The sequence below is a fragment of the Sphaerodactylus townsendi genome, linkage group LG13, assembly GCF_021028975.2.
Source record: "Sphaerodactylus townsendi isolate TG3544 linkage group LG13, MPM_Stown_v2.3, whole genome shotgun sequence".
Taxonomy (NCBI): domain Eukaryota; kingdom Metazoa; phylum Chordata; class Lepidosauria; order Squamata; family Sphaerodactylidae; genus Sphaerodactylus; species Sphaerodactylus townsendi.
In genome coordinates, this window is record NC_059437.1 from 54,450,555 (window position 1) to 54,476,110 (window position 25,556).

At 48.2% G+C, this 25,556-nt stretch overlaps 2 protein-coding genes across 3 annotated transcripts in view; both read left to right on the forward strand.

Annotated features, from left to right (window-relative positions):
* The first annotated feature begins 2,973 nt into the window (after window positions 1-2,973).
* On the forward strand, window positions 2,974-10,699 carry PSMD9 (proteasome 26S subunit, non-ATPase 9). 2 transcript variants are annotated; one of them, XM_048514530.1, is made up of 6 exons: window positions 2,974-3,250; window positions 4,129-4,231; window positions 5,891-6,090; window positions 6,221-6,322; window positions 7,636-7,724; window positions 10,210-10,699. In XM_048514530.1, exons 1-6 carry the CDS (start codon window positions 3,131-3,133, stop codon window positions 10,235-10,237), a joined length of 642 nt encoding a protein of 213 aa, XP_048370487.1. In that variant the 5' UTR covers window positions 2,974-3,130; the 3' UTR covers window positions 10,238-10,699. The 2 variants fall into 2 exon arrangements, with proteins under 2 accessions (XP_048370487.1, XP_048370488.1); XM_048514531.1 differs by lacking the exons at window positions 2,974-3,250; window positions 4,129-4,231 and adding an exon at window positions 5,241-5,569 and having other exon boundaries at window positions 5,866-6,090.
* Window positions 10,700-13,378: 2,679 nt separating this feature from the next.
* The window catches only part of CFAP251 (cilia and flagella associated protein 251), a 48,545-nt gene continuing 36,367 nt past the window's right edge, over window positions 13,379-25,556 (forward strand). Inside the window, exons 1-4 of the mRNA XM_048514532.1 lie at window positions 13,379-13,490; window positions 14,719-15,032; window positions 17,890-18,627; window positions 21,453-21,593. Coding sequence (XP_048370489.1) covers window positions 14,757-15,032; window positions 17,890-18,627; window positions 21,453-21,593 — 1,155 coding nt within the window. The 5' untranslated portion in view covers window positions 13,379-13,490; window positions 14,719-14,756. The remainder of the gene's footprint in view (window positions 13,491-14,718; window positions 15,033-17,889; window positions 18,628-21,452; window positions 21,594-25,556) is intronic.

Below are 25,556 nucleotides of genomic sequence, written 5' to 3' on the forward strand. Positions count from 1 at the left end.
CAAACACCCTGTGAGGTGGGTGGGGCTGAGAGAGCTCCTAGAAGCTGTGACTAGCCCAAGGTCACCCAGCTGGCGTGTGTGGGAGTGCACAGGCTAATCTGAATTCCCCAGATAAGCCTCCACAGCTCAGGGCGGCAGAGCTAAATCAAACCCGGTTCCTCCAGATTAGATACCCGAGCTCTTAACCTCCTACGCCACTTAACCTCCTATGCAAATGCTTGAAAGGCAATTTATAATTTTGACACGGCAGTATCATTTCTGCCAGATTTGCATTTCAGAATCAAGGCAGAACAGGGGAGGCGTTGTGGCCCAGAGCTAGAACATCTGATTAGCATGCAGCAGCTCTTGGGTTCGATTCCCGGCATCTCCAGTAAGGATCAGGTGGAAGATAATGTGGCAGACCTCCACTGGAAAGCCATTGGAAAGCCATTTGAGCAGAAACAAAACATTAATTTTGATGGACTAGTGGTCTGATTCAGCAGCTCTATGCGTTAGTACCAGGTGATCATGTGAACACAGGGATCCAACCTGCATTTCTGACCTGAGTTGGCAGGCACTGCACCAAACGCTTAGCTAAACATACACAGAGTTGCCCAATTCTGTGAATTAATTTGGGGCTCCATTATTTGCAGTTCGCTCTCAGGGTACCTTTGGCATATGTGGCAACTCAGAGGAAAGCTGCCAACAGTCTCCACAGAGATTTCATCAGAGAAGACCACAGAGGGCAGGAGAAGAAAGGAGATACCAGAGGAAGCATGTTCGCTGGATTTTAGGTGGAGTGTCAGTTGGCAGCACCAACCAGGAAAACACCTAGTTGAATGTAGTTCTGAACGTGAAGATACCTGAATCCAAAATGGACAACTGGTCCCTCTGGCTCTCAGTGTTGCCTACTCTGACTGGCAGTGGTTCTTCTGGATCTCCAGAAAAGAAAGGTCTGAAGATCTCTGTGGGATCAGACCAAAAGGTCACACAGCCAAGGACCTGTGTTTCCACACAGGTCTGTCATATGCTCCTGGAACACCTTCAAGCAGGCCATGGAGGCCAAAGCTTTGTTGAAGCAGCAGATTTACTCAGAGTAGATCACCTTGCAGGATGCAATGTAGACAAGAACTGATAGACACACAGTCACCAGTGCAGTTCTGGCTGGCTGCTATCTACTGACAAAGTGCTTCGCCAGACCACAGGTGTTTTCAGGCACACAGCACTGTTGTCTGTGCTATCTATATACAAATGTGGTACCAATCAGGCGTCTCTCACCTTTATCAGGTTTTGCACACGGTACATGCTGTGCACTCAGTCCCACTTTGCACATGGCACCTGCTAGAAGGAGGGGCCAGCTGCTGGCATAGATTTTGCCTATCTAAACACATGTTCTGACACCTCTTCCAAAAAATCGGTATGACAGTATATACATTATTTACAACATTGACAGCCATCCATTTAGCTGTTTACACAGTAGATCATATTTTTCTTTTGCCAGCCAGATGCCAGCCAGAGATGCAGGCGAAACGTCAGGAGAGAATGCTGCTAGAACACGGCCATACAGCCCAGAAACCACACAGCACCCCAGTGATTCCAACTGTGAAAGCCTTCGACTATACTTCCCATGGTAGTTTACCCCATGAACAGCGGGTTACCTCCAAAATTGGATGTTTCAGTTTGCTTTCATGGCTTCTAGTCGCTGATGACCCTCTCCTCTATCAATGAGTCTATCCTGTGGTAGAGGGATCCACAAGTAAACAATGTATTGTGTGAATCTGCCCAGAATTTACTGCCCATCAACTTCACTGGGACAAACACATGAGAAGCCAACACCTAATGTTAATTTCATTCACAGAGATGTTGACTCCCCTGACACATGAATAGTGATGCATTATGCTGTTGAAAAGCCCAGGACTGTCCTGTCCAATTTGACTAATATTGTTTAATTTCCCATATATTCTGTTTTCCCCTCCCACCATGTTTACTTGCATTTCAGTTCTATTAGCAGACTACACTTCTACATTCCCCTGTGTGTTAAGGGGAGAGGCCAAAGCACATGCTTAATTTCCCTTTTATAACCAGATTATATTTTGGATTTTATGTTGCATGTTTTAGTGTTCATTTTATTAGCATATTTTAAGTTCCAGAAAAGAAAGCAAATAACATTTTAGAAGGTTTTCTAAGAACAGTTAATCCGTGCTTTTTTTTTTGTTTCATTTCCTGTTGATTATGTCAGCTCCATGTATCTTTGCAATGAAACGGAGTAAAACTAATACTGACATCATTTTGCTTTTCAGGGCCAGAAAAATGTTTGGACAAATTTAAATCGGTATTTCTTCTTACTGTAGCCGAGAAGTACAAATAAGTAGAGGACATAAGCCAATAGGACAACTTTACATTTGCCAGCCAGCAACTGCCTCTGCTATTGATTGAAACCAGACCAAGGGAAGGTTTGTTGGCTTCAGAATTGATCAGCAAACATCACAACAGCAGGCAGCGTCAGTTCTGGGAACAGCAGGGACTTGGCTGGAGTCAGGGACAAAGCCCCAGAACCTATTGCATTGCCAAGTACACGTGTAGAGTGACGTCCACAACCACAGAACCACTCACCTAAGTAAATTAAACAATTTTAACTTTACATTTACAGTCCTTCCTTCCTTCCTTCCTTCCTTCCTTCCTTCCTTCTTCCTTCCTTCCTTCCCCTTCCTTCAGCAGGTACTTCCTTTCCTAATGAACAAATACACCCATATATTACGCTTTATAGACGAAGCAAGCGCGCTGAGCCCATTCACACGTGAAAATCACGCCTGATTCCGCAAGCACCGAACACGCATGCGCGCACGCCAAACCATCACGCTGCCCCCACCCTTGCCACAGGGAGGCCTACGTTGAGGCGTTGGCCCCGCCCCCTTGCTTCTCCCAAGCTGGGCCGCCCCCATAGGCTGATGCAAACTCCGCCTCTTTGACTCCGCTTCCTGGTCCCTGGTCTGATGGGCGGATCTTGAGCCTCCCCTCGTGACGGAGCAGTTTTGGCTTCTGTGGCGATCCGTAGCGACGGTTGTTTGCTAGTTTTTTCCCCCTTTATGGTTTCCTTTTGCAAAATAACAGTTTTTCCCTTGCATTTGTATTAAAATCTGCTGTTCTCCAAATGTCCCAGCAAGACCCGGCGGGCTCCTCAACGGTGACGGTCAGCGACGTGCAGCTGCTGCTGAAGAAAAAGGATGAGATCGAAGCTAAGATTAAAGCTTATTATGATGTCCTGGAAGATGTGAGTGCCTGGAGAGGCGGCGGGGGGGGGGGGGGGGGGGAGGCCAGGACCTAGAGCAGAATCAGACGTCTTCAACGTTTGCAGAATTATCAACAACCTCAGGGTCTCTGGCCATGCAAAGGGAGCATTTCAAGCCATACAGTGCAGACTTAGTGATATTGAATTCCAGAATCTTAGCAGTGCAGCAACAAGTCTTAGTATTCCAAAATCTTAGAACTGCAGAATCCCCTCAGCCTGGAGATTCCTTTAAATGCAAACCACGTGGCCTCTTATTTTGTAGAGGATGGATGTTTTGCTCAACAAGCACATGGCAGAGAAACTCCAGTGCAAACCTTGAAGTAATGACACAATGGTAGAAAATATAAGATAGGGTTTTTTTCTTTCATGACTCATGAGATTGCTTGCATGGGGTGGGGTTGTGTGCACAGTTGCTGGTCAGACCCCTACAGAAAACTGGGTGTGCTGTCTGGAAGCCCCATGTGTGTTTCAATGAAAGGGCTGAAGAAGTCCCATAGTTTAGCGATGTGCAGACAGAAGGTTCCGTGCTCAATTGTTGGCAGCTCCAGTTAAAAAATCTCAAGTAGATCAACTGAGAAAAAGCCCTGTCAGTCAGGGCAAGGTGATAGTGGGCCAGAAGCCCAACTGCTGGATTCTTAGCGAAAGATTTATACGATCTGAAGAGAAACCAGTGTATAACTGCCTGATTCTGAGGAAGGCTGCTTCAGAACTTTTAGAGGTGAGACATGACAGAAAGTTACTGAGCATCATTAGCAAATGATTAAAGTCCTGCTCTTTTCCAGTCCATCTCTTTTAAAAACAAGGTGGTTCTTCTCTTTGGAAAGGACTCCAAATGATAATGTGGATATTTATACCTGCAGCAAAGAGGAGTTGGGATGAATGAGGCGCTGGTGGATGTTGAAGGGTATCCGCGTACTGACATCGACATCTACCAAGTCCGGACGGCAAGACACAACATCATCTGTGAGCATCCTGTCCTCAGACTGACCAGAGGGGAGGGAGATAAAATTGAACTGGGGAAGGAAGAATGAAAGCAGCTGTGAGACTGACCTGCTAATACATGTTATTTATTTGCCTCATTTATACCCTTACGTTTTTTCCCAGTGAGGACCCAAAGAGACTTACCCTATTCTCTTTCCCTTCCTTTTTATCCTTTGAACAACCACCCTGTGAGGTAGGTAAGGCTGAGAGGGTATGATTGGCCCAAGTCACCCAGCAAGATTCCATGGCAGTGGGGATTTGATCCTGGGTGTCCTGGCATTCTAACCACTGTACCACACTGTCTCTATCTGCAGTAGAGTCCTCTGTCCACCAACCCAGGACAATTAAGAATCTTATTTTAGCATGAAATGAAGTGAAATATAAGCACTTTCATAAGAAAGCTAGAAACAAGGGGTGTTTGTTTCAATTGGGTACCAGTGAAGAAAACGCTGAGCTTATGGCAAAGCATGTAGCACTTCTCATACCTACGGGACCGTCTCACCCCATATGTCCTGAGTTGTGTCCTTCGCTCAGCAGAGGCGAATTTGCTGGTGGCCCCCTGTCCCTCTATGATGCAGCTGGCCTCCACGCGGGCCAGGGCGTTTACTGCCCTGGCCCATGCCTGGTGGAACGCTCTTCCCGCAGCAGTTAGGGCCCTGCGGGACCTTGGAGAGTTCCGCAGGGCCTGCAAAACTGTGCTGTTCCACCGGGCTTTTGGGGGGGGCCGGCCGCTGAGCCCGCCCCTCTTATTGCCCTGTGCACTGGCTGTGTATTCGACCATCTGCCAGTCCCCTCCCAGGGTTTGATCACTGGGGTGTGTTGCCAGATGTCTCTTGTTATTAACTATTTATTGAAGGTTACTGCTGCTATAGTTTTAAGGTTTTGCATTATTTTTAACTGGGATTATTCGATTTGTTTTTACTGTGTTTGCTGGTGTTCTGATGTACACCGCCCTGAGCCCTTTGGGGGGTAGGGCGGTTTATCAAATAAATAAATAAATAAATAAAAATAATGCTGAGCCTTTCTGGCTTTTGTTCTAAAACAAATAATGTTGATCTCTGGCCCTCGTGGCTGTGAAGATGGACTTCAAAGAGCATGGGCATTTCCTGGTGGTGTTGCCCAAGCTTTATCAGGCCTTATGTAGCCTGAAGAAGCAGCTGCGAGTGTTAAGATACTCCCTTTGCTTGTCAATCGGAGAGGAAGAAAGCCAAGAGAAGAGAGGAAATGTGCAGAGGTCAAAAAAGTCATCAAAACTGCCCTTGCAGAGTCATCTCTGGGGAGCATCTTCTGTGGGGTTCTGCTGGCACGGGAGCTCTTAAGGCTAGAAGAAGAAGAGTTTGGATTTATATCCCCCCTTTCTCTCCTGCAGGAGACTCAAAGGGGCTTACAATCGCCTTGCCCTTCCCCCCTCACCACAAACACCCTGGGAGGTGGGTGGGGCTGAGAGAGCTCCGAGAAGCTGTGACTAGCCCAAGGTCACCCAGCTGGCGTGTGTGGGAGTGCCCAGGCTCATCTGAATTCCCCCAGATAAGCCTCCACAGCTCAGGCGGCAGAGCTGGGAATCAAACCCGGTTCCTCCAGATTAGATACACGAGCTCTTCACCTCCTACGCCACTGCTACAGATGCTTTTTTGCCCGCAGGTTTGCAGAACGATCACAAGGCCTTGATGCGGGAGGTGGAACAGGCCCTCCACCAGCTGCACGCCAGCGAGAAAGAGAAGCGCAAAAGCAATGGGGCGGAAGCTCACGCTGAGGCCAGGAGCCAGAGTCAGAGTGAGGCCCCACTTCTTCCCTTCGCCAGAGTGAATGCCGTCACCCCAGGCTCTCCAGCAAGCATGTCGGCAAGTCCTTCCCTTTGTATGGTTGGCAGGGTGTGGGGAGTGCCTCTCCTTGTGGTACCTAAGGTCCAGCATTAGTCTCACTCTCCTAGAGTCAGCCAAAGCAAACACCGTTTCTCCTTCTCTCTTCAAGGGGTTGCAAGTGGACGATGAGATAGTTGAGTTTGGCTCTGTGAATGCACGCAACTTCCAGTCCCTCCAGAATATCGCCACTGTTGTGCAGCACAGTGAAGGGGTGAGTGGCGTCCTGGTGTTTGTTGTGTGGTTTGGCTGCAGTTCTCTTGGAAAAGGAATAAGCCTGCTATTGGCAGGACATGAGGCCCATCTGGCATGTGTGGCAGTCCCCTCTAGCCAATCAGGTACTTACCTGTGTAGATTTTTTAGCCTGCTTGCAAAACTGATCCACATGATGCTTCAGTAGCACAAACTTGATCCTGCTGGCTTAGACCAAAGGTGTGATGTTCTACTTTTGGAAGTGACCAACCTGGTCTTCTAGAATGACTTGCACGCAGGGCAAGAAGCTGATGGCCCATCTTGGTTGCTTCACATGATCTGGCCACAGCAAAAGCTGCTTTGGGAATGTCCCAGCTGGATTACTCTAAAAGGCTCTGCTTTGGGCAGCCTTTGAAGAATGCCTAGAAACTTCATCTGGCCCCAAATGTGGCTGCAAAAGTTGTGAGTAGAACCTGTGGAGATGACCGTGAAGCACCGATGCTCTCCCCAGTGTGATGGTTGCCAGTTAACTTCTGGTTCCCATTTCAAAGTAGAACCATAGAGTTGGAAGAGACCACAAGGCCCATCCAGTCCAACCCCGTTCCATGAAGGAGCACACCATCAGAGTACTTCTGACAGATGGCCATCCAACCTCTCTTTAAAAACCTCCGAAAAGGGAGACTCCAGCACACTCCGAGGTAGCGCATTCCACTGTCAAACAGACCTTATGGTCAGAAAGTTCTTCCTAATGTTTAGGTGGAATCTTTTTTCCTGTTCTTTGAATCAGTTACTCCTTGTCCTAGTCTCTGGAGCAGCAGAAAACAAGCTTGCTCCATCTGATTCTGATATGTAGTTTTACAACTCAGCTGTTTCGGGACCAGGCAGTCTCTCGACTTGTCTGAACCTCCTGTGGTTGATGTAGTTGAGGGTGGCAAGTGTGCAGGACAAAATTCAATTGTGGTCTCTGGAATTCCTTCCATAGAACATTTACCCCGTCATTGTTTGCCTTCTGGAGCCTGGCCAAAACTGTCTTCTTCCAAAGGCTGGTTTCATGCCCTGACTTGCTGTTTTGATCTGTTCTAATAGTTTATTGATGCTGTGATTTCTTACTGATTGCTGAATTTAATTTTTCTTATTGGTGTTGTCTGTATGTTTGCTGATATTGGTTGTCTGTTGTCTTGGGTTGTTTTTTTAATTCCCTTCTAAGGTGCTTTGGGTGTTCTTTAATAACAGCAAGACGGGATATAAATTTTCCAAATCAACACTAAGCAAGTGAATAAAACCTGGCAAGGAAATAAGAACTTTCTGCACATTTATTACTTTCTCCTCCAACAGAAACCACTAAGCATGACAGTGCTCCGCAGTGGGGAAAGAATGTACCTTGGGCTCACGCCTAAACGCTGGAATGGCAAAGGGCTACTGGGGTAGGTGGTTTAAAAATTTCCTCTCTTATCCATTGCCAGAGGGTAGCCGTGTTGGTCTGTAGTATTGATTTATTTAATTGTGTTTAAATTTATTTGATTGTGTTTTTATTGTATTTATTGTATTTAAATTATGTTGTATGCTGCCCCATGCCTGTAAGGGAAGGGGAGGCCTATTAAGTCTGATAAATAATAATAAATAATAATAAATAATAATATGTTATATATAGGAGCAGCAGTGGCGTAGGAGGTTAAGAGCTCGTGTATCTAATCTGGAGGAACCGGGTTTGATTCCCAGCTCTGCCGCCTGAGCTGTGGAGGCTTATCTGGGGAATTCAGATTAGCCTGTGCACTCCCACACCCGCCAGCTGGGTGACCTTGGGCTAGTCACAGCTTCTCAGAGCTCTCTCAGCCCCACCTACCTCACAGGGTGTTTGTTGTGAGGGGGGAAGGGCAAGGAGATTGTAAGCCCCTTTGAGTCTCCTGCAGGAGAGAAAGGGGGGATATAAATCCAAACTCTTCTTCTTCTATACCACGATTTGCAAATCGAGGTTCGGATATGGCACAAACCAGCTGAGTTCATTCCAGTGGTAACCTGCACCCTGGACGCTATTCTGCAGACACCAAGGTGGCACTTGAAACATCTTCAGATCGACAGAATCATCTGTCAGATTCACAAGGCAGCCCTGTTGGAATCCGCATGAATACTAAGCTAATACATTACAACGCCCGAGGCCTCTGGGTGAGGCTCGAATTGTAATGAAAGGCCAACAACCAGCTACAGAACTGGCAGCTATGATATTAAAACAAAAGTAAATAATAATAGAAGAGCTAGATTACAGACTGACAAGACCGCAGAGGCGTACCTAGGCAAACTAGAGCCCTGGGCAAAACCTGAGTTTTATTCTCTCCCCCCCCACCCCCCAATGACCAAGCAATGATTTTTTTCCACCAGGTCGTTTCAAAGTCACCATCACATTATAGAACAAGCCCCAACTCACAAATCTGAACACAGCAATGGGCTGTGCCACACAGCAGAAATACTTTTTGGAAAACTGCTATGAAAATATTTTATGGTGTTGTATCCAGTCCTCCCAATTGGGGGAAACAGCATCACTTTCAATGTTATTTAAACTGGGGACCCCAGATTCTCCCTTTAAGGTGGATTTAAAAGGAGAATCTGGGCTCCCTAGTTTAAACAAGTGATGCTGGAATCCACCCCATAAACAGCATAATTTTCAATGGTGTTTAAACTAGGGAGCCCAGATTCTCCTTTTAAATCCACCTTAAAGGGAGAATCTGGGGTCCCCAGTTTAAACAACATTGAAAATGATGCTATTTTGGGCTGGATTCTCCCCCACCCTGAAACAGCATCCCTTTCAATGTTAAAACTGGGGACCTCAGATTCTCCCTTTAAATCCATGCTGAAGGGGGTGGATTTAATAATAATAATAACCTTTATTAGGCATTGAGAGAATAAAAGAAAGAAAAAGAAAGAAAGAAAGAAAGAAAGAAAGAAAGAAAGAAAGAAAGAAAGAAAGAAAGAAAGAAAGAAAACAAGCATTGGCCGGAAGGGAGTGGATTTAAAAAGAAAATCTGAGGAAATTTAGGGGGTGCCTCTTGTCAGGGGTGCAATTATTAAGATAGCAGCACCAAGATTTCAGAGTATCTTCGTGAGACCCTACTGATGATACCACCCAGGTTTGGTGAAGTTTGGTTCAAGACTAAAGTTCGGTGTGGACCCCTCAAAGGTGTAGTCCCCATCTCGTATTCACTCCCATTGGAAACAATGGGGGATGGGGGCACTCCTTTGGGAGTCCATAACTTTGGATTCTATAAGCCAAACCTCACTAAACCTGGGTCGTATCATCAGGAGAGTCTCCCAAAAAATCCCTGAAATGTTGGTGCTGCTAGCCTAAAATCTGCGCCCCCTGCAGGCCAAAAACGGAAAAAACACTGAAAATGCAAAATCCTCCACAAACGAACCTGCAATTTTGTCGCCCACCACAAGGGGGTGCCCTGGGCAGCTGCCCACTTTGCCCAATGGGAGGAACGCCTCTGCAAGACCGCCAACAGCTAAGAGCCAGCAAAGATTTGGTCTTGCATTATTCCCAATACATCAGAAGCGTTGACTCTGGAAAGCTTGCTGTATGATGCCAATAAAGGCTGTGTGTGTGTGTGACTCTGGAAAGCTCATGGGGGCTACCATTGTAAGACCCAGCTTGTTCAGATGAGGATTGGGAAGATCTAAGTATAAATCCCCTCTCTGCCATGAAATTCACTGGAATGGATTGTACATATTGTTAAGTCAACAACAGAAATTAGTCTGGAGAGGTCTGAAATTCTTGGTGGTCCTTTTCCCCCCCAGTGCATGTTTTATAACATCTCTATTTTATTGGCTCTTGGTGCTTTTGGCTTTCCTAAGGAATGAAAGGTAGATGGCAATTTTTTTAAAAAAATCCTCATTCTCTTTTTTCTTCTTCTCAAGTTGCAACATAGTTCCTTTGCAAAGATGATTTCCCAAGAGCAAAACTCGCAAGTCTGTTGGTATTTCATATTTCTCCAAGGCAACAAAGAAGTTGGAAGTGAATCCTGAGATGCGGGTGTCAACTGCCAAAGAAGTTTCAACTGTTATGCGCAGTCGTTCGTGGATTCACAGAATTAGTTTGCGTTGGCCTGACATGTTTTGCCCAGGTGTAAATCACATCTGAAAAACAGATCTTGTGGTTTTATGTTTGGCAGCTCCTCGTGCAACTTCATTTTCCTATCATATTTATTCAGGAAGACCATGCTTTTCTTTTTCTTCAATTCTGACATTTGGGGTAGATTTCAGATTTTTGAAGTGTGCCGGATTGCTGATGTATTTCATATTTCCACTAGCAAAAGTGATAAAAGGCACTCTGAATAAAGTTTAAGACTTAGAACCATGTATTTGTACAACTTATTTAATATGAATTAAAAACACATATTGAACCGTGTAACATTTTACATGCTTTGGACAGCTGACTTATTCTTGCTCTTTGCTGCCCTCTGCCCAGTCAAACTCTGGGCCCCTTGAATCCAGGGGTCGTCTCTTCTCGGTTGGGTCTCAGTCCAAGCAAGGATTTTCCCAACACTAGCTACCTACATATGTGTTGGCAACTGAACTATGATCCCTTCCTTGGCAATTGGCAAATTTAGAGTTCAGGTTTTATTTCTCCTTTGCAAATAAACAGCTCTTGAAGCGAACTGAAGAAGAAGATTTGGTTTTTTATCCCCCCTTTCTCTCCTGGTGGGCTTACAAACTCCTTTCCTTTCCTCCTCATAACAAACACCCTGGCCATTTCCGCACGAATGTGGAAGTGGCCGGGTCGGCTTTTCCGACGCCGACCCGATGACGCTGGGACTGTCCGCATGGACAGTCCTGGAAAGAGCCGGGCAGCCGGCAGAGTGCTGGCGCCGGCTGACCCAGCATGTCCCCGGGCCTCCGGCGCATCGCCGAGGCCTGGGGACACGCCCCCCTGGCCCTGCGCGCCTGCTCCAGCGGCGCAGGGCAGGGGGCGTGGTCCCCAGAGCCTCGGGCGACGCCGCCAGGAGGCCCGAGGACAAGCGTAAGTGCCAGGTGGGGGAGGCGTCGCTTACCGCGCTGCGAAAGCGCAGGCCGGGCGCTTTCTAACTAACAAGAGCGCTTCCAAGCGCTCTGGGGAAACGCCAGCTTCGCGGCGGTCGGGCAGCGCGAGGGCCGTGCGGCTGCGATGCAGCTGCGCCCCCTGTGTGAATGGCAACTGGAGACGGCGTTTTTGCCGTCTCCAGGCCGCCATTAAATGCCCGTGCGGAAAGGGCCCCTGTGAAGTAGGTGGGACTGAGAGAACTCCGGAGAACTGTGACTAGCCCAAGGTCACCTAGCTGGCATGTGTTAGAGTGCACACGCTAATCTAGTTCACCAGGTAAGCCTCCACAGCTCAACTGGCTCTCTATTTGGAATGCCTTCTGTTTGTACAGTTCTTCTGTCTGTAAGGAACCATTCGTGGGAACCACTCTGCAGATGAGCAAAACTAGCGACTGCCGTACATGTACATTCTCTGTCGTGGCCCCCGCCTCGTGGAATTGTCTGCCTGGTGAGGTCAGGAAAGCTCTCAGCCTCCTGGCTTTCTGCAACTATGCAGAACTAAGAATTATTCAAGAGGGCTTTTTGCAAAATGATGCAGAAAGAAGGCGCTTTGATCAATGTTTCCATGAAAAAACTTCCCACAAGTAAAGAACTAGCAGCTCAGGAAGAGAAGTGTTAGTCTGACCTAGTCCTTGCTGCACTACTTTTCTATTTATGGGGAAATGTTTATAGAAAAAGTGGGATATTATGATTAGCTGCCACATTTTTAATTCATTCTGCTGGGTGTATAGGCAGGCGCCTGACATCTGTTTTGGGGAGAGGGAAGGAAGGTCGTTGTCTGTGTCTTGGCCTAAGTGGCTGAGGGCCAAAAGGGAGGCAGAAACTGGGTTGCCAACAGGCCTGGAGAAAAGTGCCCTGTTTTTAATAAAGGCTTAATGTGGCAGAACAGGACAGCCGAAGCTTTTCATGGCATGAAGGAAAATCACATCAACATTCCGTTAAGTCTTTATTAAAGGGACAAGCTGTGTTTTTTGTAGGCAGTTTTTCAATCCTGGGTAGAAGCAATTGTGTAAGACTGTAGAGGCTGAAATTCCTTCCGAATTTATCTATGAAAGGCCTGTGAACCCTCCTCGATTGTGGGGTTTTTTAGAGGAGTTTCCACTTAGGAAGGTGGAATGGAGAGAAGTGTAGTCAAAAGGACACCTTTCAACCGAGCAAAGAGGGACTTCTGGGCTTCAGTGCGTAGGCAGCAGTGGCGTAGGAGGCTCGTGTATCTAATCTGGAGGAACCAGGTTTGATTCCCCGCTCTGCCGCTTGAGCTGTGGAGGCTTCTCTGGGGGATTCAGATTAGCCTGGGCACTCCCACACACGCCAGCTGGGTGACCTTGGGCTAGTCACAGCTTCTCGGAGCTCTCTCAGCCCCACCCACCTCACAGGGTGTTTGTTGTGAGGGGGGGAAGGGCAAGGAGATTGTCAGCCCCTTTGAGTCTCCTGCAGGAGAGAAAGGGGGGATATAAATCCAACTCTTCTTCTTCTTCATCATCAGCAATGCTTTGCAAAAGTAAACATAACTTCAAGAAATCTGGCACTGGGTGTGTAAAAACGCCCAGGTTTCCAAAAAGAAGTCCTCACGGGGCCTGACTCTAATCAAAAGTGGCGCAGGGAATGGAAAGGGTGCTTGAGGGGGGAGTTTACTGATTCTGTGGGGAGGGACACAACGTGAGCCTCAACATGAGGGGAAGGGCCAGAAAAGCAAGTCCCCTCCCTCAGGCACCACTGGCTGCCAAACACTGAAAAGGACATTTCATGGGGAGGGGTGGGGGGAGTCCAAAGAAGGGGCATGATGGGTAGAAGAGCGAAAGGCTCCATGTCTCCAAGACAGAGGGCAGAAGGGCACCTCCCAGGGTATGTGGACAGGAGGGTGTCACGTGACTGTCCTTCACCCAGTTGTGGGCCACATAAAAATCAGCCCCAGAAAGGTACAGGAGAAAACTGGCTGTCTGGGAACCAGCCGGGGCGGCCAAGTTGTCCCTAAGAGGAAAAGATCTGCCCTGTCTAGACGCTCAGCCACAGTTTCTTTGCAGCTTTCTGTTGCAGCTGCCGGTTGCTATGGGAACAGGAACGGGATGCAAACAGTCTCCAGAGCTTCCCCGGGCAGCAGCTGGGTTGCAGCCAGCCAGGTGAGTTTGGAGAGACAGAACGGGGGCTGACTGGAAAGAGACTTGGGGGGGGGGCAGCTAGTGTTGTCAACACCAAGGTGGGAGATTCCTTGATATTTGGGGTGGGGTGGGGGGGTTGGAGTCTGGGGAGGGAAGAGACCTCGGCAGGATATAATGTCATTGAGTCCACCTCCCAAAGCAGCCATTCTCTCCAGGAGAACTGATCTCTGCAGTCTGGGGGTCCCTTGTAAACCTGGGAGAGATCTCGGCCCTGCTTGGAGGCCGGCAACTCAGCCTGACCTTAGAAATGCCAGGGGTTGAATGGAGTGAGGCAAGGCATGAGGAAAGGGGCTACGTGGCTAATTGCCACCAAGCCTTACGCTGCCTGCCCCACTGCCACAAAGCTTGCCTCGGCGTGGGTGCTACCAGGGCCTGTGTGGACCCCTTTTTCAACAACCAAATTGAAAAATCCTTGCTAAAAATAATACCTAACTCATGAAGAAGAAGAAGTTTGGATTTATATCCCCCCTTCCTCTCCTGCAGGAGACTCAAAGGGGCTGACAATCTCCTTGCCCTTCCCCCCCCCCCCTCACAACAAACACCCTGTGAGGTAGGTGGGGCTGAAAGAGCTCCGAGAAGCTGTGACTAGCCCAAGGTCACCCAGCTGGCGTGTGTGGGAGTGCACAGGCTAATCCGAATTCCCCAGAGAAGCCTCCACAGCTCAGGCGGCAGAGCGGGGAATCAAACCCGGTTCCTCCAGATTAGATACACGAGCTCTTAACCTCCTACGCCGCAGTATGAAAGCATACTGAGAATCATCAACTCCGGATAGGGCTATTTACCTCATTGCCAAATTGTAAAAGTGTCCCTCCTGAATTTCTGTAGAAACAAACTCTGCAAATCACACAAAGGTAAAAGCAAACTCAGTCACAATTTTTTTTACAGGCAGGGAGGTTTTATTTTCATGCGTCACGTCTTCTGTGCAGCTGGCTAGCGTGTCAGGCTAGGGTACTGGATAGTCCAACTGTCTAAGTGCTGCAACAGTCACAAAACCAGAAGCTCCTTTGAGTCTCCTTGCAGGAGAGAAAGGGGGGATATAAATCCAAACTCTTCTTCTTCTTAAGATGCCACAAACTGAGGCTGAGATCTCATACATGCAGATCAGAGGTTCTGCAGCAGGGTCGCCTCTCCTCACATCATGGAAATGTGACGGCCCTCTGATCAATATTATCGAAATTCTACTTCTCAGGTTACAGATAAATATATTTGTAAGAACTCACAGAGAAGATGTCGGATGAACCCAGCGATACTCCCACAGAAACCTCTCAGGAGGTGAAGTTATCAGAAGGTGATGCTGAAATGCCTAGCGAAGACACGCCGGGCGCAGAAATTATTCCTGTTGAGGCAGAATTGCTCAGCCAGGCTGGCGAAGTACCAAGTGAACAAAGTCAGGAAACTTCTGAGATCACACAAGTAACTGAAGATGAAAGAGAAGATGTCCAAATTTCAACAAGCCCTTCTCCAGCCCCTTTGGATGCTTTGAAAGTCACCATCCTACCAACTGTAAGTATTAGCATAAAACTGTAACCATTTTGAACTCAGAAATCATTGAAGTGTCCCAGTAGCCCAAGACCAGAGCCATCCCCTAGTTTTCTGTAACCAGGCACAGAATCTAGCATCTGTTATCTTGTTTTGAAAACTTACATCTCACCTTGTTCATAACCGACTCAAGATGGTTCTTGCAGCTTGCATCAAACAAACCTATTAAAATCACTCAGGGGTCTCATTTTTCTGTTATAAAAATAGCATAAAATAAACAACGAGCAGCATAAAATTTATTCAAATAGTCCAGTTTTAAAAAATGGAACCCCTCTGTCATAAGAAGAAAAGTTTTGGCTTTAAGGAGAGAAAGGCAGGTGCCAGGTGAGCTTTAAGGTAAAAGGCATTCCAAGGGTGAATAGATCTTTAATAGATAAGGATAAATCCTAATAAAATGTAGGTGACGACACTCTATCTCACCTAAAGAAAAAGAAAAAGCTAAATTGTAACGTCATTCACCACATGCTGGACCGTCTTTGTTTTGGAATGTTCCAATAGACACTAGGAACAAAACAGAGCATTCTAAAACGGTCCTAAAACAGTGGCAAATGAAATTACAATTTTGGTTTCTTTTTTTTTGGGGGGGGGGGAATAATCAGAAGACAGAGCACTAGAGAAAATAACTTCAAGTTGTATTGCTAACAAATTATATATTTGCTTAAGGAAACCTTATTATTAATCTCCCAGGAATGGGTGCAAGAGTTAGAAGCTGGACATACTCCCGCCCCCACGCCCTCTTTAATACAGACTCCAATTCCAGCCTGACAAGTTTTATTGATTCTCTTGCATCCTAAGAGAATCATTGTTAACTCAATCAGATTTGGGATGAGGAGGCTCAAAGTTTCACTGCCAGTCAGCTCTTGGCCAACCACCTAAAAATTTGGATAGGGATTTTAGGGCACCAAATTAGGAAATTAAAACTTGCCCATGTTGGCTCCTCTGGCAGGTGAGCAAAGGTGAGAATATAAGTCCAAGAGTCTGTTCCATTTCTAGCCCATCAGTTATCATGTATTTGTCTCCTTCCCTGATGAGCTTTAGGATTTCATTCTCCCCTGATATTTCAAACAAGCCTGTGTTATTCTAAGGAGTATTTAATTGTATTGTCGACGGCTGGAATCACTAGGATGTAGTGGGTTTTCCGGGTTGTTTGGCTGTGTTTTCTCCTGATCATCACGGCCAAACAACCCAGCAAAGCCACAACATCCTAGTGATTCCAGCCATGAAAGCCTTTGACAATACATTGAACATCTCTGCTGGGAGAAATTGTTCCAAGATACCCAGAGAACGGAAAAACTATGATCCTCTGAAGATGCCAGCCACAGATGCAGGTGAAATGTCAGGAGAAAATACTACTGGAACATGGCCAAACAACCTGGAAAACCCACAACATCAGAGGTGGGATCCAGCAGGTTCTAACAGGTTCCTGAGAGTAGGTTACTAATTATTTGTGTGTGCCGAGAGGGGGTTACTCATTGGTGATTTTGCCACGTGATTTTTGCCTTCGTTGCGCCCCTCCTCTCAGCAGTAGCGCGCAGCACTTGAAGCAGTCTAGCAGGAGGTGCACCGGTGTGCATGGCAGCCTGCGCCTGCGTGCATTCGTTTCCCGGCCAAGGACCGGCGCAGCGGCTGCGTCCTTGCCACAGCCCCGCCCAGGAATGCCCCACCCCCGGAATGCCCGGCCATGCCCCCGTCATGCCCCGCCCAGCCCCATTGGCGCTACGCCACAGTTTGAATCCCACCACCATGGGAACCTGTTACTAAAATTTTTGGATCCCACCACTGTACAACATCCTACAGTATTTCATCTTTTGTTAGAAGATATCCTAGCCTTACCATAAACCCAGAACTTTTTTCTTGTCTGAATTTACTCATTTGGTTTATGTGGAAGAAGAGGATCGGATGACATCAAAAAAGGGATAATTAGGAAAGGAGTTGATAATAAAACTGCAAGGATTGTCATGCCCTTATATAAAGCAGTGGTGCGACCGCACTTGGAGTACTGTGTTCAGTTCTGGTCGCCACATATCGAAGAGATAGAAAAAGTGCAGAGAAGGGCAACGAGGATGATTGAAGGATTGGAGCACCTTCCTTATGAGGAGAGGCTGTAGCGTTTGGGACTCTTTAGTTTGGAGAGGAGACGTTTGAGGGGGGATATGATTGAAGTCTATAAAATTATGCATGGGGTAGAAAATGTTGACAGAGAGAAATTTTTCTCTCTTTCTCACAATACTAGAACCAGGGGGCATTCATTGAAAATGCTGGGGGGACGAATTAGGACTAATAAAAGGAAACACTTCTTCACGCAACGTGTGATTGGTGTTTGGAATATGCTGCCACAGGAGGTGGTGATGGCCACTAACCTGGATAGCTTTAAAAAGGGCTTGGACAGATTTATGGAGGAGAAGTCAATCTATGGCTACCAATCTTGATCCTCCTTGATCTCAGATTGCAAATGCCTTAGCAGACCAGGTGCTCAGGAGCAGCAGCAGCAGCAGAAGGCCATTGCTTTCACCTCCTGCATGTGAGCTCCCAAAGGCACCTGGTGGGCCACTGCGAGTAGCAGAATGCTGGACTAGATGGACTCTGGTCTGATCCAGCAGGCTAGTTCTTATGTTCTTATGTTCTTAAAGTAATGGCACAGAGTCACTGATTCTCCCCTGTCTCAGATCTACAGGTTATAGGATGGTGTTTCCCCTCACTGGCAATTTCTGCAACTGTCGCCATCACCAAGTCAGCATCCAAAATTTGCCCCCTCCCCCATGTTGGACAGAAGTTAAAACTTGTTAGAGAACCATAACTGACCTCTTTGTTTGTCTCTAAGGAAACTGCAGTTGGGGAAGAATCAGCACAAGAAGGAAAGCAGCAGAGAGTGCCCTCGGGCACGCAGTCCAGAAGGAAGTCCATAGGGAAAATCTCAAAATCCACCAGCAGGACTCAGAAAGTCAAGCCGGAGGACCAAGTGTCAAAGGATGCCATAAGCAAACCTTCAAAGGTGAGAGAGCAGCGTTCCTCATCCGAAAAGGCCGTGAAAGTCCAGACTTCTGGAAAGGAAGCCAGAGAGCCTAAGAAAGAGAGTGTGGCAGACCGAAGGCCCAGTGAAGAGGAACCAGGCACTGAACTAAGCCAAGAGGAGAGACCAGAAGGAGAAATCACAGTCCCCGGGCATTTAGAGCAGCACTCCTTAACTTCTAGTGATGCAAGAGATACACCAGAAGCGGAAATGGGGCTCCAGCAACCTATCAGTCAGGACACTGAGGCAACCCTGGAACCTGCTGGAACAAGTCCAGAAGAGGTTGCTTCTCTGGAAAAAGAAGGCACCGTTAGCAGAACTGCTCCAGAAGATGCTGCTCAGGAAACTGACCTCACTGACTCCGCCAAGGAAGAAAGTATCAGTGGACAAACACCTGTGGAAGCGTCCCCCAAAGAGGGAGAGCCCTCCACACCGCACGCCCTTGACCAAACTCCCCCACCGACTGAGGAGAAAACGTCAGTCCTGTATTCTGCCCTCCCGGGCATGATGTTTGACGAGAAGGCCAAGGAGGTCTCCGCACACCCACTTGTGAGTATCGTGCACATCGTTGTGATGCAAAAATGAGAATTGCCAGGTCCAGACTGAAAAATTCCTGGAGGTTTAGGGGTGGAGTTGCAGAGAGTGAGGTGTGGAGAAGAGAGGGACTTCAGAAGAAGAAGAAGAGTTTGGGTTTATATCCCCCCTTTCTCTCCTCTAAGGAGACTCAAAGGGGCTGACAATCTCCTTTCCCTTCCCCCGCCCCCACAACAAACACCCTGTGAGGTGGGTGGGGCTGAGAGGGCTCCGAAGAACTGTGACTAGCCCAAAGTCACCCAGCTGGCATGTGTTGGAACGCACAAGCTAATCTGGTCCACCAGATAAGCCTCCACAGCTCAAGTGGCAGAGTGGGGAATCAAACCCGGTTCTCCAGATTAGAGTGCACCTGCTCTTTACCATTACGCCATGCTGGCTCTCAGTAGAGTATAATGCCACCCCCCAAAGCAGCTGTTTTCATCCGCAAGGTAACTGATCTCCTTTGTCTGGAGATCAGTTGTAATTCCAGGCCTCACCTGGAGGATGGCAACCTGATTCAGAAGGAAAGTGTGCCCAGGGAAACAAGAAGCTGATGGAAGCACCCGGGGCAGGAAAAAAAATCTCATGGAAAGCAGGATTTGGTTTAAAATGCACGAACACACCTTATTTATTTAAAATATTTTATGCCACATCTTGCATTTCCAAGTGTAAAAAGCAATTAAACACAACATACAAGTAAGATTCAGTCAATCCAGAAAAAAACAAACGTGCTGTCCAATTAAAATGATGTGAAAGGCCACAAGGAGTGGAACCAGGACAGGGATCTGCAACCTGTGGCTCTCCAGATGTTCATGGACTACAATTCCCATCAGCCCCTGCTGGCATGGCCAATTGGGGCTGATGGGAATTGTAGTCCATGAACATCTGGAGAGCCACAGGTTGCAGTTCCCTGAACTAGGAGGACAACAAAACATGGCAGGTCTGTGAAAACAAAGCAGGAGGTCGGGAGCGAATAGGGAAAAAATGACGTTTCTCCAGAAGCCAGAAATAGACAATGCCTGCAGCCTTACACTGATTCAGACCTTTGGTCCATCAAAATTGATTCTGTTTACTCAGACTGCTAGCAGCTCTCTAGTGTCTTCAGTAGAGATTTTCCCCATCCTTTATCTGGAAATGCTGGGGGATGAAGTTGGGACCTTTCATATGCCAGGCAGACGCTCTAGCACTTAGCCAAATATCCTTCCATCAAGAAAGAATAAGGCTGTCTTCACCTGGCACCTGAAACTCTAAAGAGAAGGTGAAGAGCAAACCTGGAGGGGGCAGTTCCAAAGATGGGATGCCAGGAAAGCATAGACCAGTGATGGCAAACCTTTTCGAGACCGAGTGCCCAACATGCAACCCAAAACCCACTTATTTATCGCAAAGTGCCAACACGGCAATTTAACCTGAATGCTGAGGTTTTAGTTAAGAAAAAATGTTTCTAGGCGTGCGTTACTCGGGAGTAAGCTTGGTGGTAGTCTGTGGCTTTGCTTTGAAACAACCGAGCAACTCTTCCAACGGGTGAATCACAACCCTAGGAGGGTTTACTCAGAAGCAAGCCCCATTGCCAGCAACCGAACTTACTCCCAGGTAAAGAATTGTGCTTTAGTTCTTCGCATGAAAATCAGTTTAACAGCGTTTAACAGGGTTACCTACACTGCTTCCCCAAAACTAGGTCTTAGCTTTAATTCTAATAATTGAGCCCAGCAGCCCAGGCCAGCCTAGATGTGTGTGGGAGGGGGGCACTCTGTTGGTGCATGCCCACAGAGAGCGCTCTGGGTGCCACCTCTGGCACCCGTGCCATAGGTTCGCCACCACTGGGATAGACCCTGTCTTTCAGGAAGTGGAGGCACTCAGCACTGGGCCTCCCCTGGTGGTCTCAGCTATTGGGCATCAATTTGAGGAATACACCAAAGGGCCACGGGTGGGGAGGGTAGGGTATGTGGATGATGAGATTTTACTCAGAAAAAAATAGAGGTTTCCATCCAGAGTTAGTTATTCACCACTTAACAGTTGCTAGCCCACTGCAAAAGTATGCTTTAAAGCAGTGGTTCTCAACCTGTGGGTCGCGACCCCTTTGGGGGTCGAACGACCCTTTCACAGGGGTCACCTAAGACCATTGGAAAACACATATTTCCAATGGTCTTAGGAACCGAGACACAAATGATTTTATGGTTGGGGGTCACCACAACACGAGGAACTGTATTAAAGGGTTGCGGCATTAGGAAGGTTGAGAACCGCTGCTTTAAAGTATGTGGGCAATGCCCAACAGTGGTTCAAAAGGCAAGTCAGTGGCTGAATCAGATTTATTCTGATGAAACTGAGGGTGCGATGAGGGGGGGGTGCATCACTCTGTGGGCTTTTTCCAGATTCTCATTTTCCTGGCTACTAAGGTTCTTGGGTGGAAGCGTTCAGTTATACATGCTTTTTGCTCCCTCTAGTGGCTGATTCAATATCACATAGATTTATGTCCAGCATAAAAACCAGCCATTTAAATTTGCAGGGAGATAGGCTGGACTTAAATCTGTGTTATATCCAGATTAACTACCAGAAAGAGCAAAACACATGGAAAGCTGAACCCTTCCCCCCCAAAAACCCAGAAATTTAGAAGCTAGGAAAATGAGAATGCAGAAAAGCCTGTAATTTCCCCCCATCCCAAACTAGAAGAAGCAAAAAAAAATCATGCAATTGACTCAAAAGGCATCATTTTTGCAAGTCACGCAGTTTAGCTTGCTATAGTGCACAGTTTCTATTTTGCTTATTTTTAAAACATACTACTGTGCAACATTTTCTCCTTTTAGAATTTATCGTGGGTCTTTGGCTACAACAACAAACTCCCAGTTTTCAACCTAATGGATGAAGATTATAGGGTGATTTTGTACGTTTCCTCTCACACAGCTGTGATCCATGACCTCCAAAGGAACAAACAATATCATCTTCAGGTACATATTTCTGTATCAGGGTGAGAGGAATGAAAAGAATATCTCGTTCTGACTAAAATTATCAGCCATCGATGTCACTATTGTTCAGGTCAGGCAAGAGGTTTAATTATGGACCTGGATGCCCCAGACTACCCCGATCTCATTAGATCTTTCAAGCTTATCAGGGTCATCCCTGGTTGGTATTCATCTCGTGCCTTGAAAACCTCATGGTGGAGTCACCACAAGTCCGCTGCAACTTTCCACCAACACCAGAGCTTTAATAACGAAGGTAAGGCCCGTGGACCACATTTTACGTCCCAAACAAATCAACTGAAATGTAAATTTTGTTGTATTTTGGAACAGTGAATTCCAAGCTAATATTTATATATATATTTTCCACTCTTTAATTAAGGCTGTTTTATCAGTCTATATGTTTCTGCCTTAGTTTTATCATCAATTGCTTTTCCAGTCTGTGCTTGCATTTTCTGTCTTTGATTCGTATGTTAGTTTATTTGTATAAAATAGGAAAATACGTTGTGGAGCTACACTAGACAAATGAGGGCAGATCTGTGATTTGAGCTACCAAATCAATTTACCTGTCTTTACAGGTAAATTGCAATCATAGCCCTCCATAGCCCTCCATAGCCCTGATGGGAATCGTAGTCCATGAACATCTGGGGCACCAGAGTTGGACACCCCTGATCCAAGGTCAGGAAAATGGTGTGAAGGGAAGAGCTCCCTCTACTGTGGCCCTGATCCCAGTCTGCCCCACCTAGCAATTAATTGCCAATCAGAGACTTCTTATTTCTTGGTTTCTGGCGTAATCATAAAAATGTAACATGGGAAGACACTCCAAATTCTTCTGATCAGTGCAGGTGCCACGAGAATCTTCAGTGTCTAGTAGGGTAACAACGGAATCAGGTGGTCTCTCTCCCATAAGAAATCCACAATCTAAAATCTAATGGGGAGAGGTGATCCTGAAGAAAAGGAAGAGAGAAAGTGGCAAGGCCTCGCTCCATTTTAGTAGCCCACGTCCCTTGAGCCAAACTGGCCTTCTTACACTAAGCAGAGCCTGGGAAAAGGAGGTGCAAAATCCAGGATCCAAAGTAGACACTTCTTCACGCATTTTTGAAACCTGTGGAACTCAGAGCTTCAAGATCTCTGTGGTAGCTCTGAACATCTCTGTAGTAGCCCTGAACATCAGATTTTTAGACCCAGTGTTAGGACTGCCAGCCCTCGACTAGGAAATCCCTGGAGATTTGGGGTAGTGCTTGGATAGGAGGACCCTCAGTGCAAATTTGATGTCACTCTAGGACTTCCATTTCTCCGAGACTCCATGGTATACCATGCAGTCTGCCCTCTGAAACTAGCATTCCCTCCTGGAGAATGAATCTCTGTAGTATGGAAATCAGTGGTAATCCTAGAACAGGGGTAGGGAACCTGCGGCTCTCCAGATGTTCAGGAACTACAATTCCCATCAGCCCCTACCAGCATGGCCAATTGGCCATGCTGATAGAGGCTGATGGGAATTGTAGTTCCTGAACATCTGGAGAGCCGCAGGTTCCCTACCCCTGCTCTAGTGAAAGGACTTCTCTACAGCAGTTGCAGAGGTGACAAAAAAACTCATCAGATTCAGCGTAGCTCTTCCATAAAACCCAATTCACACTGAATTTTCCAGTACCAGCAGCAGTGGTGCAAACAGGTGGGAACTGCGGGGGGCGGGGGGATCCTTGCTTCTCAGGGGGGGAAATGCACAAAAGTCACTTGGAAACTGCACAGACCCCTGAAAAATTCTGTTCATTTATGTGAATATTTGAGAGACAGAGGGAGAGAACAACAGCCACGAAGCCTTTCAAAACAAAAGGATAAATTCTGCAGGCCAGAAGCGTAGCTGAGCAGGAGTGCATCCGGGGCACACTCAGTGGTGGGATCCAAAAATTTTAGTACCATGTTCCCATGGTGGTGGGATTCAAACAGTGGCGTAGTGCCAGTGGGGCTGGGCGGGGCACGACGGGGGCGTGGCCGGGCATGACGGGGGCGGGACATTAATAATTTCTCTGTTACTGTAAAAAAACTCTTACTGTAAAAAAAAGTTCCTAATTTCCAGCTGGTATCTTTTTGTCCATAATTTAAACTCATTATAGCAAGTCCTATCGTCTACTGCCAACAGAAACAACTACTTCTCCTCTAATTGACTGCCTGTCAAATAATACTTTGAAATACTTAATTTTGTTTCTAGAAATCAAAAGAAGGATACTTTCCTTAAACAAGGAACATTACCATATTACTAAAACATGTTTTTAAAACAGCCCAACAGGGAGAATTGTCCCGTTTTCTACCTTCGCTAACCAGCCACATAGGAAACAACAGGACTTTATGATTTTTGGACGTAATAGAATTTCCAATGGAAAAGCAGACCCAATTAGTAACCCCCTCTCGACACACACAAATAATTAGTAACCCACTTTTGGGAACTGGTGAGAACCTGCTAGATCCCACCTCTGGGCACACTCCATGTTTTCCACCCTCCTGCAGCCCCTCCCCCTCCCCTGTGCCCCCCCCCTTACCTTTTCCAGCTGGCAGAAAACAGCTTATCAGCCTGGCTGAAAACAGGCCAGGCTGGTAGGGTGGGGCAAGGCCTGGCAAGGCAGGGTGAGGGGGCGGGGTGATTTTTGCACCCCCAGGCACACGCTCAGTGCAACACGCCCCCTTTCCCCTTGTAGCTTCGCCACTGTTGCAGGCCCTTAAGTGACACAAGACAAGCAAAATAAAAAGAGTCTAACATACGTTTTACATCAACAGGAGACCAATCCCTTAAAAGGTCAAAGGCTCTTTTCGTTTCTGATCTCTGAAGCTCTGGGTTAACATCTAGCCAAGAGGTAGTATAAGAAGATGCCCCCCTCCCCGGCTTAGACTAGTTATAATAATTAGATCTAAGCATCTTTTAAACAAACGAACAAACCACCAGTAAGTCATTTTTAACTTCTTAGCAGAGTACGGTTAATGCCTCTAGCCACCAATAAGTTGCAGTGGGGTTGGTGTATTGCAGCAAAATAAATGAAAAGTCCAGTGGCACCTTAAAGTCTAGCAACTCTTATTTCAAGATGAACTTTCACGGGTTACTAAATATTCTACAGGAAAAAAAACAAGGGGGGGATTAGCCTCTTTTGCCACCTCCCTCTTGAAACTTATGCTCAGACAGTCCTCCTTTTTTCACCCGTGCTTGATTTTTTAAAACTACTCAGCGCTCTGGACACATTCTTGCTGTTCAGGAGCAGCAGTGGCGTAGGAGGTTACCCCCCCCCCCCCCCCCCCCCCCCCAACCGCCCTCGCCCCCCCGCCCCGCCGCCTGCCCCCCCCCCCCCCACCCCCCCACCCCCCCTCCCCCCCCCCCCCCCCCCCCCCCCCCCCCCGAACCCCCCCCCCCCCCCCCCCCCCCCCCCCACCCCCGACCCCCCCCCGCACCCCCCCCCCCCACCGCCCCCCCCCCCCCCCCCCCCCCCCCCCCCCCACCCCCCTCCCCCGACCCACCCCCCTCCCCCCCCGCCCCCCCCCCCCCCCACCCCCCCCCCCCCCCACCCCCCCCCCCCCCCACCCCCCCCCCCCCCCACCCCCCCCCCCCCCCCCCCCCCCCCCCCCCCACCCCCCCCCCCCCCCACCCCCCCCCCCCCCCACCCCCCCCCCCCCCCACCCCCCCCCCCCCCCACCCCCCCCCCCCCCCACCCCCCCCCCCCCCCACCCCCCCCCCCCCCCACCCCCCCCCCCCCCCACCCCCCCCCCCCCCCACCCCCCCCCCCCCCCACCCCCCCCCCCCCCCACCCCCCCCCCCCCCCACCCCCCCCCCCCCCCACCCCCCCCCCCCCCCACCCCCCCCCCCCCCCACCCCCCCCCCCCCCCACCCCCCCCCCCCCCCACCCCCCCCCCCCCCCACCCCCCCCCCCCCCCACCCCCCCCCCCCCCCACCCCCCCCCCCCCCCACCCCCC

Bases quoted from the DNA above. Each gene is read 5' to 3' on its own strand.
- PSMD9 (XM_048514530.1), top strand. From the start codon at position 3,131: ATGTCCCAGCAAGACCCGGCGGGCTCCTCAACGGTGACGGTCAGCGAC. The intron at 3,251-4,128 runs GTGAGTGCCTGG...TTATACCTGCAG, and splicing joins ATTATGATGTCCTGGAAGAT to CAAAGAGGAGTTGGGATGAA. The intron at 4,232-5,890 runs GTGAGCATCCTG...TTTTGCCCGCAG, and splicing joins GGCAAGACACAACATCATCT to GTTTGCAGAACGATCACAAG.